The sequence below is a fragment of the Entelurus aequoreus genome, linkage group LG07 (assembly GCF_033978785.1).
Source record: "Entelurus aequoreus isolate RoL-2023_Sb linkage group LG07, RoL_Eaeq_v1.1, whole genome shotgun sequence".
NCBI classification, from domain to species: domain Eukaryota; kingdom Metazoa; phylum Chordata; class Actinopteri; order Syngnathiformes; family Syngnathidae; genus Entelurus; species Entelurus aequoreus.
The window spans coordinates 37732775-37746788 of record NC_084737.1 but is presented as its reverse complement, the minus strand read 5'-3'; the positions used below and the strand labels follow the sequence as shown (position 1 = coordinate 37746788).

Sequence of the window (14014 nt, the reverse complement as noted above, 5' to 3'; positions counted from 1 at the left end):
GTGAAAAAGGAAAACCCTACACAGCTTTGCAGAGAAACCGCAGTGTCATCTTTTGTTTATGTATGGTGGAACCATGGGAACAAAGGAGGCAGTGCTGAGTGGAAATGTTGCCACCTTATGTACACAAAAGCTGCATTCAATAATATTTATGTCTGTGGAGAACTGCACTAAAGAGGTGTTCAATCTTGCTTGGGCTGTTCCATATGCCGCCTTCAGCACAAACTTGCTAACTGACTCCTGTGGATCCATAAAACACCAACGTTACCGTAGAGTCATAAGTATTTTATTACATAAAGAAAAGTCGCTATCACAAAGTTATCACTGAACATTTAGCAATAAATACCAAGTCCATACACAATGGTATAATGGCGACTAGGTTTCATACTAAAAACTGGCGACACTCGATAATGTAACAGGTTGAGAGGGTCACAAACACATAGAGAGAAAGAAAATGACAGATGATTATGAGGTCACCCTCCATGATAGAGCTCCACAATAGGCTGGGAAAATGTTTCGACCAATCAAAATGGTGTCAGTTCAGTCTTCACATAAATCCAAAGTCTCTTTGCTTTCTTGTCCTATCAGGAATATAAAGGGACTAACAGAGCCCAAAGCAGAAGAGAAGCAGTTCTACTTCTTACTGGTTGTAATCATACCATCCCATGCAACTGGTGCCGGCAGGCTCCTAACAAGCCATCAGTGAGAGATGCTGCGTCCATCTCCCTCCACTCTCTACTTCTGTCTCTTTGCCTCTGGCCCACCTTCAGTGTGTGGCACATTTTAGGACGGACCTTCGCCTCCTTGGGCATCTTCACTGGTGGAGCCCTCAGCCTCAGGGGCTGGAGAGGCCCCAGGCTCCCCTTATGGAAGGAAACACAGGCAAATAATTGAGCAGGGTTCAGTATAACACAATATATACACAAGCTGTAGAATGATAAATCATTTAGTGCTGCAGGAAATAAATATGTTCACAGGGTTACGAGGAACAAAGAGGCATTGCGGAAGGAAATACTTCCTCTGGTGACAAAATGACAATTGGAAATCCAAATGAAAGACTTTGCCACACCAACAATGTGAGTGTGATCAGTCAAACTGGTTCTTATGTCAAGGGAAGTTAAATATCTAGGGTTTCCCCTACATGTTATTGATCGTGGCACCCCGCCACAGCAAAATAAAAGCTGCCACAGCAAAAGAAATGCCACCACACCTTAAAAAAAGAGGGGTTTTTTAACATGAAAACACATTTAAGTAGCATATTGTTGTCAGGCTTGTCACTGACAGTTTGGTTATGTTTTGGTTTTTCCTCTGTGTTTGTGTTTTATTTCCTGTCAGCGCTCTTATTTTGGTTTCTTTTCCTGCACGTTACCTGAGCGCTTGTTTCCCTCACCTGTACCTGATTGGCAGTTTGGCACACCTGGTGGCAATTGCTAATCAGGCTACTATTTATACCTGCCTCACCCTCCAGTTAGTGCTGGAGTATTGTTTGCTGTGATCTGTTCCTGTTTGCAGCTTGCTGTCTCCTAGTTCCTCGTTTCCTGGTTCAAATATCATAAAAATGTTTATTATTTTAAAAAAAACATGCTCCTGAATCGGCTGTTAGAATAAGCGCTACAGCTGGTCGCGCACCTGATCAACCCTGGAACAAAGTTGGCAGAAAAAGGTATTTCAACTTAAATAATGCATTTCTTGTTCAAGCCTGTGAGAACTACCTACATTTTGACATTAGTACCGGCGGTAACGTCTAACTTTTTGTGCCATTTACGTCTTCGAATCTCCGTTTTAACATCTCCGTGTGGAGTTTGCATGTTCCCCCTGTGCGTGTGTCCGTTTTCTTCGGGCACTCCTGGCTTTGTCCTACATTTCAAAAATATGTGTTTTAGGTTCATTGCAAACTCTAAATTGTCCATAGGTATGAATGTGAGTGTGCATGGTTGTGTTTTCCATTTCCATTTTTTTGTTTTTATTTATTTATTTTATTTATTCAAGATCAAACAAACAAAACAATGAATCATGAATGAAAAGGAGCAGAAAGAAGTTTATGCTTAAAATATCTGCCCCTTATTCACACAGTTACATGTGCCGCCCCCGGAACGTCTCCGGCCGCCATCCTCCAATTACCACCACCGCAGGAGCAGAAGCAAATAAACTTGATCCTGCAATTCGAGATACGCAACACCTATGACAACATCGCGGAACTTTTCCAGCTTTGCTGTCCATCAGTACCTACAGCGGGGCGTCTGACGGCACTGATTTGAATTGACTCGTGGAAAAGACGACAGTTTTGCCTTGCATAACGATTACTTCATTTTTGTACATGTAGCAAGTAGGGCTGCAATGATTAGTCAACATTGTCAACAATAACATTTGTCGAGTAAGTCATCACTCGCGGAAGTGGGTCACTCGCAAAAACAACCCCAGTGATAACATGTAAAGTTTGAAGATATTTCCTCTTATTTTTGTTAAAAACATGAATACCTTGCTCATCTTTCAAAGCGGACCTTGTTTTTATGGCTGTACATCTTTGATACCCAAGCATTTAAAGGCCTACTGAAACCCACTACTACTGACCACGCAGTCTGATAGTTTATATATCAATGATGAAATCTTAACATTGCAACACATGCCAATACGGCCGGGTTAACTTATAAAGTGCAATTTTAAATTTCCCGCTAAACTTCCGGTTGAAAACGTCTATGTATGATGACGTATGTGCGTGACGTCAATCGTTGAAACGGAAGTATTCGGACACATTGTATCCAATACAAAAAGCTTGGTTTTCATCACAAAATTCCACAGTATTCTGGACATCTGTGTTGGTGAATCTTTTGCAATTTGTTTAATGAACAATGAAGACTGCAAAGAAGAAAGCTTTAGGTGGGATCGGTGTATTAGCGGCTGGCTGCAGCAACACAACCAGGAGGACTTTGACTTGGATAGCAGACGCGCTATCCGACGCTAGCCGCCGACCGCATCTATGATCGGGTGAAGTCCTTCGTCGCTCTGTCGATCGCTGGAACGCAGGTGAGCACGGGTGTTGATGAGCAGATGAGGGCTGGCTGGCGTAGGTGGATAGCTAATGTTTTTAGCATAGCTCTGTGAGGTCCCGTTGCTAAGTTAGCTTCAATGGCGTCGTTAGCAACAGCATTGTTAAGCTTTGCCAGGCTGGAAAGCATTAACCGTGTAGTTACATGTCCATGGTTTAATAGTATTGTAGATTTTCTGTCTATCCTTCCAGTTAGGGGTTTATTTATTTTGTTTCTATCTGCAGTTAAGCCCGATGCTATCACGTTAGCTCTGTAGCTAAAGTGCTTCGCCGATGTATTGTCATGGAGATAAGTCACTGTGAATGTCCATTTCGCGTTCTCGGCTCTCATTTTCAAGAGAATATAGTATCCGAGGTGGTTTAAAATACAAATCCGTGATCCACAATAGAAAAAGGAGAGAGTGTGGAATCCAATGAGCCAGCTTGTACCTAAGTTACTGTAAGAGCGAAAAAAGATGCGTCCTGCACTGCACTCTAGTCCTTCTCTCACGTTCCTCATCCACGAATCTTTCATCCTGGCTCAAATTAATGGGGTAATCGTCGCTTTCTCGGTCCGAATCGCTCTCGCTGCTGGTGTAAACAATGGGGAAATGTGAGGAGCCTTTGAACCTGTGACGTCACGCTACTTCCGGTACAGGCAAGGCTTTTTTTATCAGTGACCAAAAGTTGCGAACTTTATCGTCGATGTTCTCTACTAAATGCTTTCAGCAAAAATATGGCAACATCGCGAAATGATCAAGTATGACATAGAATGGATCTGCTATCCCCGTTTAAATAAAAACATTTCATTTCAGTAGGCCTTTAAAGCGGAGGTATTATGTCGGACATTTGGAGCGAAGATGCATCTCAACCTCGGTAAGAGTGTTAACTTATACCTTGCTAGCTAGCTGTCAAGTGTGAGATAGTCATGTAAAAAATAACTATCAATTTAGCCAATGTCAGCCAGCTAAACTTTCTTTCTCATATTCATTTTTGTAACAGCTAATTGAGCAGCACAGTTACAGGACAAATTTAATATTTATGAATGAATAAGTCATCTTTGTTGTTAGTAAGCACATGCCTAAAATAACTTAAGCTGCATTTAGAAGTCGATGGAAAAATTTGAGCCATTAAATGTGTAGGCTTTATTATCCGACTAATCTTTAAGATAATTGTTGACTAATCAACTATCAGAATAATCGTTAGTTGCAGCACTAGTAGCAAGTAACAACACAACAGTAACATCTTCCCTGACGAGCGTCGTGCATATGCACGCAAACAAGCACTGGTGCCGCTGTAGTGGCTGCTGGTGGCAGGAGCTCTGTGCTCTTGTGTCATCCTTTGGTGTTCCTGATGTTTCCCTTTTTGTTTTCATGTGTTTTTGTTTTTTTTTGCTTTTTGGTTCGGGACCCTTTGGGACTGTGTGACAAGGGGTGGCACTTTCGTGACTTCTGCTGTGCTTTTTGGTGAACTTCTGGATCTGCCTCCCAGGAGCCTTTTGGCCATGGAGACCAGCTGCTGGGTCTCTGCCACACCAGAGTCTGTTTGGAGAGACTGGAGGAGATGCGGATGAAGAGACAGGGCTGCGGAGCTGGCGCTAAGCGCCGGGACGGACAAGTTTCACAGTGTCTTGGCTGAATGAGCAGATATCGGACACCTCGGCCTCCTTAGACGCATCCTTGCTCATCCATGCGGACTAGACACTGGCCGAGAGTTGGTTGCTTTGTTGGGTCTGCTCTTGTCTCTGGCCATGCTCCCCCACCCCAGCAGACGATGGCGTGGTACACCGCAGAGGCCACCACAGTGTATGTTTTATTATTTATTTATTTTTTTACTTTTGTGGCTGTGTAGAAGCGGCTGGTTGCCTCAGCTCTGCTCTTTTAATGTCTTTAATGTCCTTTTGTGTTCTTTGATGTTTCCCTCTTACACACATGTTTGTGTGCTATGGTTATGAGTTTTTCCCCCCCTTGGCCTCAGTTTGGACCCCCTCTCCAGGGGCCCAGGCTTAGACTGATTTTTTTGATCTATGAATAGAGGTATTGCTTTGTTTTCCCAAAATACTGTACGTTGTTTGTATCCCGCAGCTACCTTAGCCTACTTAAAGGCCTACTGAAACCCACTACTACCGACCATGCAGTCTGATAGTTTATATATCAATGGTGAAATCTTAACATTGCAACACATGCCAATACGGCCGGGTTAGATTAGTAAAGTGCAATTTTAAATTTCCCGTGAAATATCCTGCTGAAAACGTCTGGTATGCTGATGTTTGCGCGTGACGTCACGGATTGTAGCGGACATTTTGGGACACCATTGTGGCCAGCTATTAAGTCGTCTGTTTTCATCGCAAAATTCCACAGTATTCTGGACATCTGTGTTGGTGAATCTTTTGCAATTTGTTTAATGAACAATGAAGACAGCTGTAGGTGGGAAGCTGTGTATTAGCGGCCGGCTGCAGCAACACAAACACGTAGCAGGTGTTTCATTGTTTACATTCCCGAAATATGACAGTCAAGCTTTACCATTGGCCTGTGGAGAACTGGGACAACATAGACTCTTACCAGGAGGACTTTGAGTTGGATACACATTGGCCTGTGGAGAACTGGGACAACAGAAACTCTTACCTGGAGGACTTTGAGTTGGATACGCGCTACCGTGAGTACACAGCTGCGACTTCCAAACATTTGATCGCTTGCCCGTACGTGTGTGCCGCTATGTGCATGTCACGTACGTAACTTTGGGTAAATATATGTGTTGTATGAACTTTGCGGAGGTGAACGGTACTTTGGGCTGTGGGATTGAGTGTGTTGTGCGGGTGTATGATTTGTATTGGCGGGTTATATGGACGGGAGGGGGGAGGGTTTTTTTATGCGGGATTAATTTGTGGCATATTAAATATAAGCCTGGTTGTGTTGTGGCTAATAGAGTATATATGTCTTGTGTTTATTTACTGTTTTAGTCATTCCCAGCTGAATATCAGGTCCCACCCGCCTCTCACAGCATCTTCCCCATCTGAATCGCTTCCACTGCCCTCTAATCCTTCACGCTCACTTTCCTCATCCACGAATCTTTCATCCTCGCCCAAATTAATGGGGTAATCGTCGCTTTCTCGGTCCGAATCACTCTCGCTGCTGATGGCTATGATTGTAAACAATGTGCAGATGTGAGGAGCTCCACAACCTGTGACGTCACGCTACTTCCGGTACAGGCAAGGCTTTTTTATCAGCGACCAAAAGTTGCGAACTTTATCGTCGATGTTCTCTACTAATTCCTTTCAGCAAAAATATGGCAATATCGCGAAATGGTCAAGTATGACACACAGAATGGACCTGCTATCCCCGTTTGAATAAGAAAATCTCATTTCAGTAGGCCTTTAATGGTACGTATGAAACTGAATCAAACATGCGTAGATTCAAACCTACTAGTCTGAAAATTCCGTGAACACTCCAAAATGTGTCGGGTGATGTTTGGTCGTCTCATGGCTGGTATCCAGGCCATTCGCTGTTTTTTAATTAGCTTACTAACCCGACATCCCTGGCCTTGCTTCTACGTTGGAAATGAGACACATCTCCCCAAGTCGTTTATTTTTTTTAAAGTAATTATGACAACCATTGCAGCCGTTATTGATGAAGCACATTTGTGCCATGTTTAAAACTTGTTAAAGAAAAGAAAAAAACTTTAGGACAGTGTCTTGCATTCAACCATGTAAATAGCTATTTAGATGCCAGCAAGACCCACAATACATTGCGTTTTCATGTACATGTTCAAGTCCTATTTTGAAAGCAAACTTGATCATTTATTTTGTGTTTGTGCATGACTTCCTGTCCGACACAAGCAGATCTTAGCTAAATTGATCCGGCGTGTTGCGAGGGGAAAATATTAGAAGCTCTGTGCATATTTAGCGCAGGGATGCGGTACGGCACCGACATGGCTGCTCTGTTCACAGAGGGTCCGCTTGCAGTGGTAACTGACACATTGACTAGACTGGAAACGGAAGGAGTTCACCGCGATAGCGGCGCCATTCCACAGCCGTTCTGCATTCCATGAAATCCCAGGGTACAATGACACAGATTTTACATGAAACGGTGCCCGGCAGGACTGGCAGGATTCAGTTGGTGCCAAAAAAGTATCAGATTCAGTACCGACCTGCATCCTTCAGCTCCATCCCTGCCAAGTCTTTAGTGACGTCACTGGTGCTGGCTGCTACTTTCTCCTCGCCTGCGATGTCGGGCACTGCATTCCTACGGCCGCTGCGATCACAGTTGATGAAATCGGAGTACGACGCCTCCACGTCCATCATCTGTCCATGACCAGCGTTCTCATTACACCTGTATCAGAAGGAAGGGGGTGGAGGTCAGACGGTTTTAAGAGTCGACTCGACTACATGATCAGCTGTGCAGGGTGATAGATTTACCTTTTCGTAAACCTATGCTATTATATAAAAATAAACAATCTACATCTTTCTAGTCTCATGTTGACACATGATTTATAAAAGCCATAGTTTTTTTTATCCCTCTGTAGAAAAACTGTTGTACTCTTTTTTTGGTTAGCAGCAAAGCTTATTCACACAATGCTAATCACTTAGGATAAAGAAGAGCAGAAACTTTAAAATCTACTACTAATAAATTGCTAATGATAGTTGTTGGCATTTAATGGCAAAAGTAACAATGTTCCCTAAATTTGTATTGTTATTTCTGCATGGGAATAATTGATTTATACTGTAGACATGCGTGCTAAATAAATGTCCTAATTACAACAAAACATTAAAAAAAAGTTCTTCAAATCTCTGACGACGTCTGCATGAACAATTGTACCACTAAGCATGGGTCCATTTGTCCGTCCTCAGAAGAAAAAGGCGGCACTGGAGAAGCCCTGATCAATATGAACAGTCTAAGTAAAAGAGCTTGAAACTATTCAAAGGACAAGGAGAGGTGGGGCTAGAAGAACCCCCCCGCCATTCATTCCCATTCTGTTTCCTGTTCTCAGTCTATATTAAAGTAGGTCAGGAACCTGCCAAGCACCACCACACTATACAGCTGTTAACTCCTAAGAGGAAGCGCAAAAAAGACCAGTCGAGAAAGATGACAGAAACTGTGTTCAAACACTGTCACAGCTGATCCTCTTTCATAAAGCTGTCTTTCCCTGACACTTTGCATGATTAGCTTGCATTTGGAGATGTGAGGGGGCAGTGATGGGACCAACTACCCAGGGATAAGTGGCAAAGTGGCTCGAGACAGTCGCCCTGTGGGCTTCAGTCTCTGAAGATGTCCTCATCGAGCGAAAGGGAGGCGTGACCTCTGACAGCTTCACGGTTGGCCACTGGAATAAAACATGCAACAAGCCGTGACTCAACAGCTGAGCAGAGATTAATCGGTGACAAACATTATTGAGTCTCGAAGGAAAGGAATTGGGGGGGAATAAAAATGAGCTAGCAGGCACAGTTACAAGACACTGACCTCGGGTCAGTCCGTTCCCAGACGCTTTAACTCACATTCCTTTTGTAACATTAAACCATCCATGCCGTTTTGTTTCTCCAATGTTCAGTATGTGAGCACTGTGCCAAAAAGAAAGCCTTAGGGTCACTCTCACTAAAGTCACAAAAATGAATGCCGCATTGTTTAGCAAACTGAAATGTTTTGCACTGGAGGTACTAGGCCTAGGCGATATATCGATGTTATTGATATATTCGAGATTTTAGTTAAAGACCATATAAAAAATTTAAAAAACATTTATTTTTTCTCCTCTCGCATACTTTTGTAACTTGCACCGTCCCACATACTTCCTTAGCGGCACACCTAGAAAAACATGGCTGATGCTAACGGTAACGAGAGCGAGACGTTTGTTCCAAAGAAAAGAAAAGTGTTGTCAGTTCTTTGGTTTATTGGTAACAGAAGTGTAACAAATAACTGCATGCTGCAAAGTTTGTTTAAAAAATGGAAGCAGCACAACAAACTTATTCCAACATCTGAACCCGAACCCTCAGTCGAGTGCGGGAAATACAACTCTTTACAAGGCTGTGACAACAAACAGGGGCGGTATGGCGTAGTGGGTAGAGCGCAAGTTCGCTCCCTGCCTCTTGACATCCAAATCGCTGCCGTTGTGTCCTTGGGCAGGACACTTCACCCTTGCCCACGGTGCCGCTCACACTGGTGAATGAATGATAGGTGGTGGTCGGAGGGGCCGTAGGCGCAAATTGGCAGCCTCGCTTCCGTCAGTCTACCCCAGGGCAGCTGTGGCTACAAATGTAGCTTCCACCACCAGGTGTGAATTAATGATGGGTTCTCACTTCTCTGTGAGCGCTTTGAACATCTAATAATAGAAAAAGCGCTATATAAAATCTAATCCATTATTATTATTATTAACAAACTACTGGTTAAAAGCAGCTTACTGTGGTGGAATCATTTACAAAAGGTATGTATGATGATACCATGTCTAATGAGAAAGAAGCACAATAAAATACGATCACTGAAGCAGTTGCTCTTCACACCGCCAAGATGTGTGAATGAAAAAAATCTTTGTTTACTTTATTATATATTTGCATACAATGTAGATTATTACATTTAGTACACACTAATAAGGAGCCCAGAATACTTCATGGAAAAGCCTGCATTTATCCACTTAGTAAAACTATAGAGTCATCTCAATGTTTTACTGGATTATCTATTTGCATACAATATAAAGTACTACATTTGTATTTACATAATTATTTTATTCAGACAGAAGTTTGCGCAACAATTTTGTTTACAGAAGTACTTTATTTAAGAACCAGTTTTAATTTTGCACTTTGATAATCTCAATGTTGGAGATAATTTTTTTGCATGCAATGTGCAATGCTACATTTTTGTTAACAAAAGTATATTATTCAAGACACAAGTATTGCTTTTTAGAGGAAGCTCTTTAATTATTTAACATTTTATCTGGTTTAAAAACAATATTTAAATTAGAATTTTGCTAAGTGCATACAGTGTCATTTCAAACTACTAGTTGTTGATCAAATAAAAGAAAAACGTGTTTTGAATTATCCTTGTCACTTGTATTCAATGGTTTCTGTAAAAAGTAGGGGGAAAGAAGAAAACAAATCGTAAATCTAACTTTTTGGGGGGGAAACATCTGAGATTGTATTTTTAGGCCATACCACTCTACAAAAGGACTCAGAATTTGGAATGCTAATGTGGGTGTGATCATCTGTTAGTCATCACAACAGACACGTTGTACTGGTGAGATGAATCACAGTCTCACAGGTTCATTATTTTTTCCCCCACAAGCTTCCCACCCTAACAACTGTGGTATCACTACATACTTGCCAATCCTCCCGAATTTCAGTGCCTCTCCCGAAAATCTCCCGGGACAACAATTCTCCCGATTTCCAGCCGGACTTAAGGCACACCCCTCCAGGTCCGTGCGGACCTGAGTGAGGACAGCCTGTCGTCACGTTCGCTCTTTACTTCATACTTCAGAACCGACTCCCACACTTGCCGTCAGGGTGCGCAATACAACGTAAACCGTTGGCCAACCAAAAAGTTACTTTTTGGTTGGCCAACGGTTTAAAAAGTAACCACATAACACTATAATGTTCTGTGGTTACTTTTTGGTTGGCCAACGGTTTACGTTGTATTGCGCACCTTGACGGCAAGTCTGGGAGTCGGTTCAGAAGTATGAAGTAAAGAGAAGTAACTTCATTACCTCGCCTGGTTATTGACTCCAACCCAGAATATTACACTGCCCATAACCTATGCTCCATCAAAGGCTGTGCTACTGGCTGCAAAGCATTGCACTTTCAAATACAACAATGAGTAGAGAGGAATGTTATGTGTGTAAATGTGTAAATAAATGAACGCTGAAATCCTAGTATTTATTTTATTTATATGTATATATACATAATGAAATATACATATTTATATATAGCTAGAATTCACTGAAAGTCAAGTATGTATTTTGATTTTATATATATATATATATATATATATATATATATATATATATATATATATATATATATATATATATATATATATAAGAAATAGTTGAATTTAAGTGAATTCTAGCTATAAATATACTCCTCCTCCTTAACCCCCCCCCCCCCCCCCCCCCCCGGGAAAAAGGTTGGGGAGCCATGGTCTAATAGACTTCCTTAACTGCAATGCTAATATACTAATATACTCAAGCAACACCAGCAAACAGCCTACGGTCTTAATCTTTTCTATTTCACTGGCACAGTTAGTCCATTGCTCATACAAGTTCCCATCTAATTACGATCTGTGTACACAATTAGTCGCCTTGCCTGCTCTTGTAGATCAAATCAGAGCATGAGCTCATTAGCAGGTTTCCAAGGAAAAGTAAAGACCATGATAACAATGTTCTGCCATTTAAAGTAAATAAAGTATGTGGTTACACTATTTTCCACCTGACTATCAGAGCACTTACCTTGATACCGATCATGTTGCACCAAGGGCAAAAAAATGCTTTATTAAAAATATCTGAAGAAAAGATAACATACATGTAGATTAAAGCACCAAATTGTCTACACTTAAAGTCAGGTAATCACAATGGGGCTGGTGGAATACTGTATAAATCAATTGTGATTACTAAGGTCATTAGAGAGGTAGGCTGACTACAATCCCAACGCAGACTTTTATGTCTGATTTGTGTGTAATAAAGATCTGTTTATCAGGATTAATCAACACAGAGGGGCTTCTTGCTTCTAGGTACTCACTTGAGGGTCTACTAATAGGACATCTCATTCTTTCAAACAGTACTTCTGATAAAATCAATAAAGAAAAATGCCTTCACATTAATGACCATAAAACCATTCATTTGCAACAATTTAGTAAACTTGGTTGTTTACGACAATCAAATGCGACAATTTGTATGATGTCATCTGTAATTTGTATAATGCTTTTAAAGGCCTACTGAAAGCCACTACTACCGACCACGCAGTCTGATAGTTTATATATCAATGATGAAATCTTAACATTGCAACACATGTCAATACGGCCGGGTTAACTTATAAAGTGACATTTAAAACTTCCCGGGAAATATCCGGCTGAAACGTCGCGGTATGATGACGTATGCGCGTGACGAAGTCAGAGTAACGGAAGTTATGGTACCCGTAGAATCCTATACAAAAAGCTCTGTTTTCATTTCATAATTCCACAGTATTCTGGACATCTTTTGCAATTTGTTTAATGAACAATGAAGGCTGCAAAGAAGACAGTTGTAGGTGGGATCGGTGTGTTAGCAGCGGACTACAGCAACACAACCAGGAGGACTTTGTTGGAGCGCTAGCCGCGCTAGCCGCCGACCTCACCTTGACTTCCTACGTCTCCGGGCCGCCAAACGCATCGGGTGAAGTCCTTCGTCCTTCTGCCGATCGCTGGAACGCAGGTGAGCACGGGTGTTGATGAGTAGATGAGGGCTGGCTGGCGTAGGTGGAGAGCTAAGGTTTTTAGCAGAGCTCTGTGAGGTCCCGTTGCTAAGTTAGCTTCAATGGCGTCGTTAGCACAGCATTGTTAACCTTCGCCAGGCTGGAAAGCATTAACCGTGTATTTACATGTCCACGGTTTAATAGTATTGTTGATTTTCTATCTATCCTTCCATTCAGGGGTTTATTTTTTTGTTTCTATATGCAGTTAAAGCACGATGCTATCACGTTAGCTCGTAGCTAAAGCATTTCGCCGATGTATTGTCGTGGAGATAAAAGGCACTGAATGTCCATTTCGCGTTCTCGACTCTCATTTTCAAGAGGATATAGTATCCGAGGTGGTTTAAAATACAAATCCGTGATCCACAATAAAAAAAGGAGAGTGTGGAATCCAATGAGCCAACTTGTACCTAAGTTACGGTCAGAGCGAAAAAAGATACATCCATCACTGCCTCTCAAGTCGTTCACTGTAACGTTCCTCATCTACGAATCTTTCATCCTCGCTCAAATTAATGGGGTAATTATCACTTTCTCGGTCCGAATCTCTCTCGCTCCATTGTAAACAATGGGGAATTGTGAGGAATACTAGCTCCTGTGACGTCACGTTACTTCCGGTACAGGCAAGGCTTTTTTTTATCAGCGAGCAAAAGTTGCGAACTTTATCGTCGATTTTCTCTACTAAATCCTTTCAGCAAAAATATGGCAATATCGCGAAATGATCAAGTATGACACATTAAATGGATCTGCTATTCCCGTTTAAATTTAAAAAAATCATTTCAGTAGGCCTTTAAGTTTTGTTTAGCATGATCTTAAGACAACAGTGAGTCACTGTCGTGTGAAAACAATGCCGGTGCCCGAGGGCTATTACTGGGCTAAACTTAGGTCATGTCGACAAGTACATAGATATTTTTTCTGTATTTGGGCTATTTGTCCACACGCACACATAGGTTTGTCTTGTGTCCTTTTCAACTGTGCTAAGCAATCTAATTGATATAAATTCAATTTTATTAACAAAACATGTTTAAGTTATTGCCTTACACGCACTGATATAATTGTGTAACATCTAAAATATATTGTGCGGGATACAGACAATTGGAAATAAAAACATTTTAATGTTTTGCATCCCAGGCTACTAATAAGTCTACAGAGGCTTCAGAATGAGCTTGCAGTCAGCTGATGATGCTATTCCACTCATCTAAATGGACAAAATGGACTCGAGACTTGGTGAATGCATTTTTATGTACAGTTGTGTATCTGTGTGTGAGTAAGAAAGTTTATTGTAATGACACTGAATTTCAGAACAACAAATATCAGTGTAGGTGTGCACATAGTTCTACGCATTGCCTGTTTAATTCAAGGTATTGATAAAGTATCTGTCACGGAAGAACAACACCAGGACACAAGAACATTTCTTGAATTTGCATTGTCAAACACTTTAAACTAACTAACTCATACCAAATTATAGTATTGTGTGGAGCAATAGTGATAGAGAGGAGCTAGATAAACTTGAAGTGTGTCCAAAAAAGGACGCAGAAAACAGTGGAATTAGAAGAAAACGAATGTACAAAAAT

At 41.5% G+C, this 14014-nt stretch overlaps 1 protein-coding gene across 2 annotated transcripts in view; it reads right to left on the bottom strand.

Moving 5' to 3' along the window:
* Nucleotides 1-267: 267 nt before the first annotated feature.
* The window catches only part of pkig (protein kinase (cAMP-dependent, catalytic) inhibitor gamma), a 61009-nt gene continuing 47262 nt past the window's right edge, over nt 268-14014 (bottom strand). For both annotated transcript variants that reach the window (XM_062053489.1, XM_062053488.1), the window contains exons 2-3: nt 7169-7350; nt 268-860 (exon numbers count right to left, since the gene is read on the bottom strand). In XM_062053489.1, the coding sequence (XP_061909473.1) occupies nt 781-860; nt 7169-7322 (234 nt within the window). In that variant the 5' untranslated portion in view covers nt 7323-7350 and the 3' untranslated portion in view covers nt 268-780. The remainder of the gene's footprint in view (nt 861-7168; nt 7351-14014) is intronic.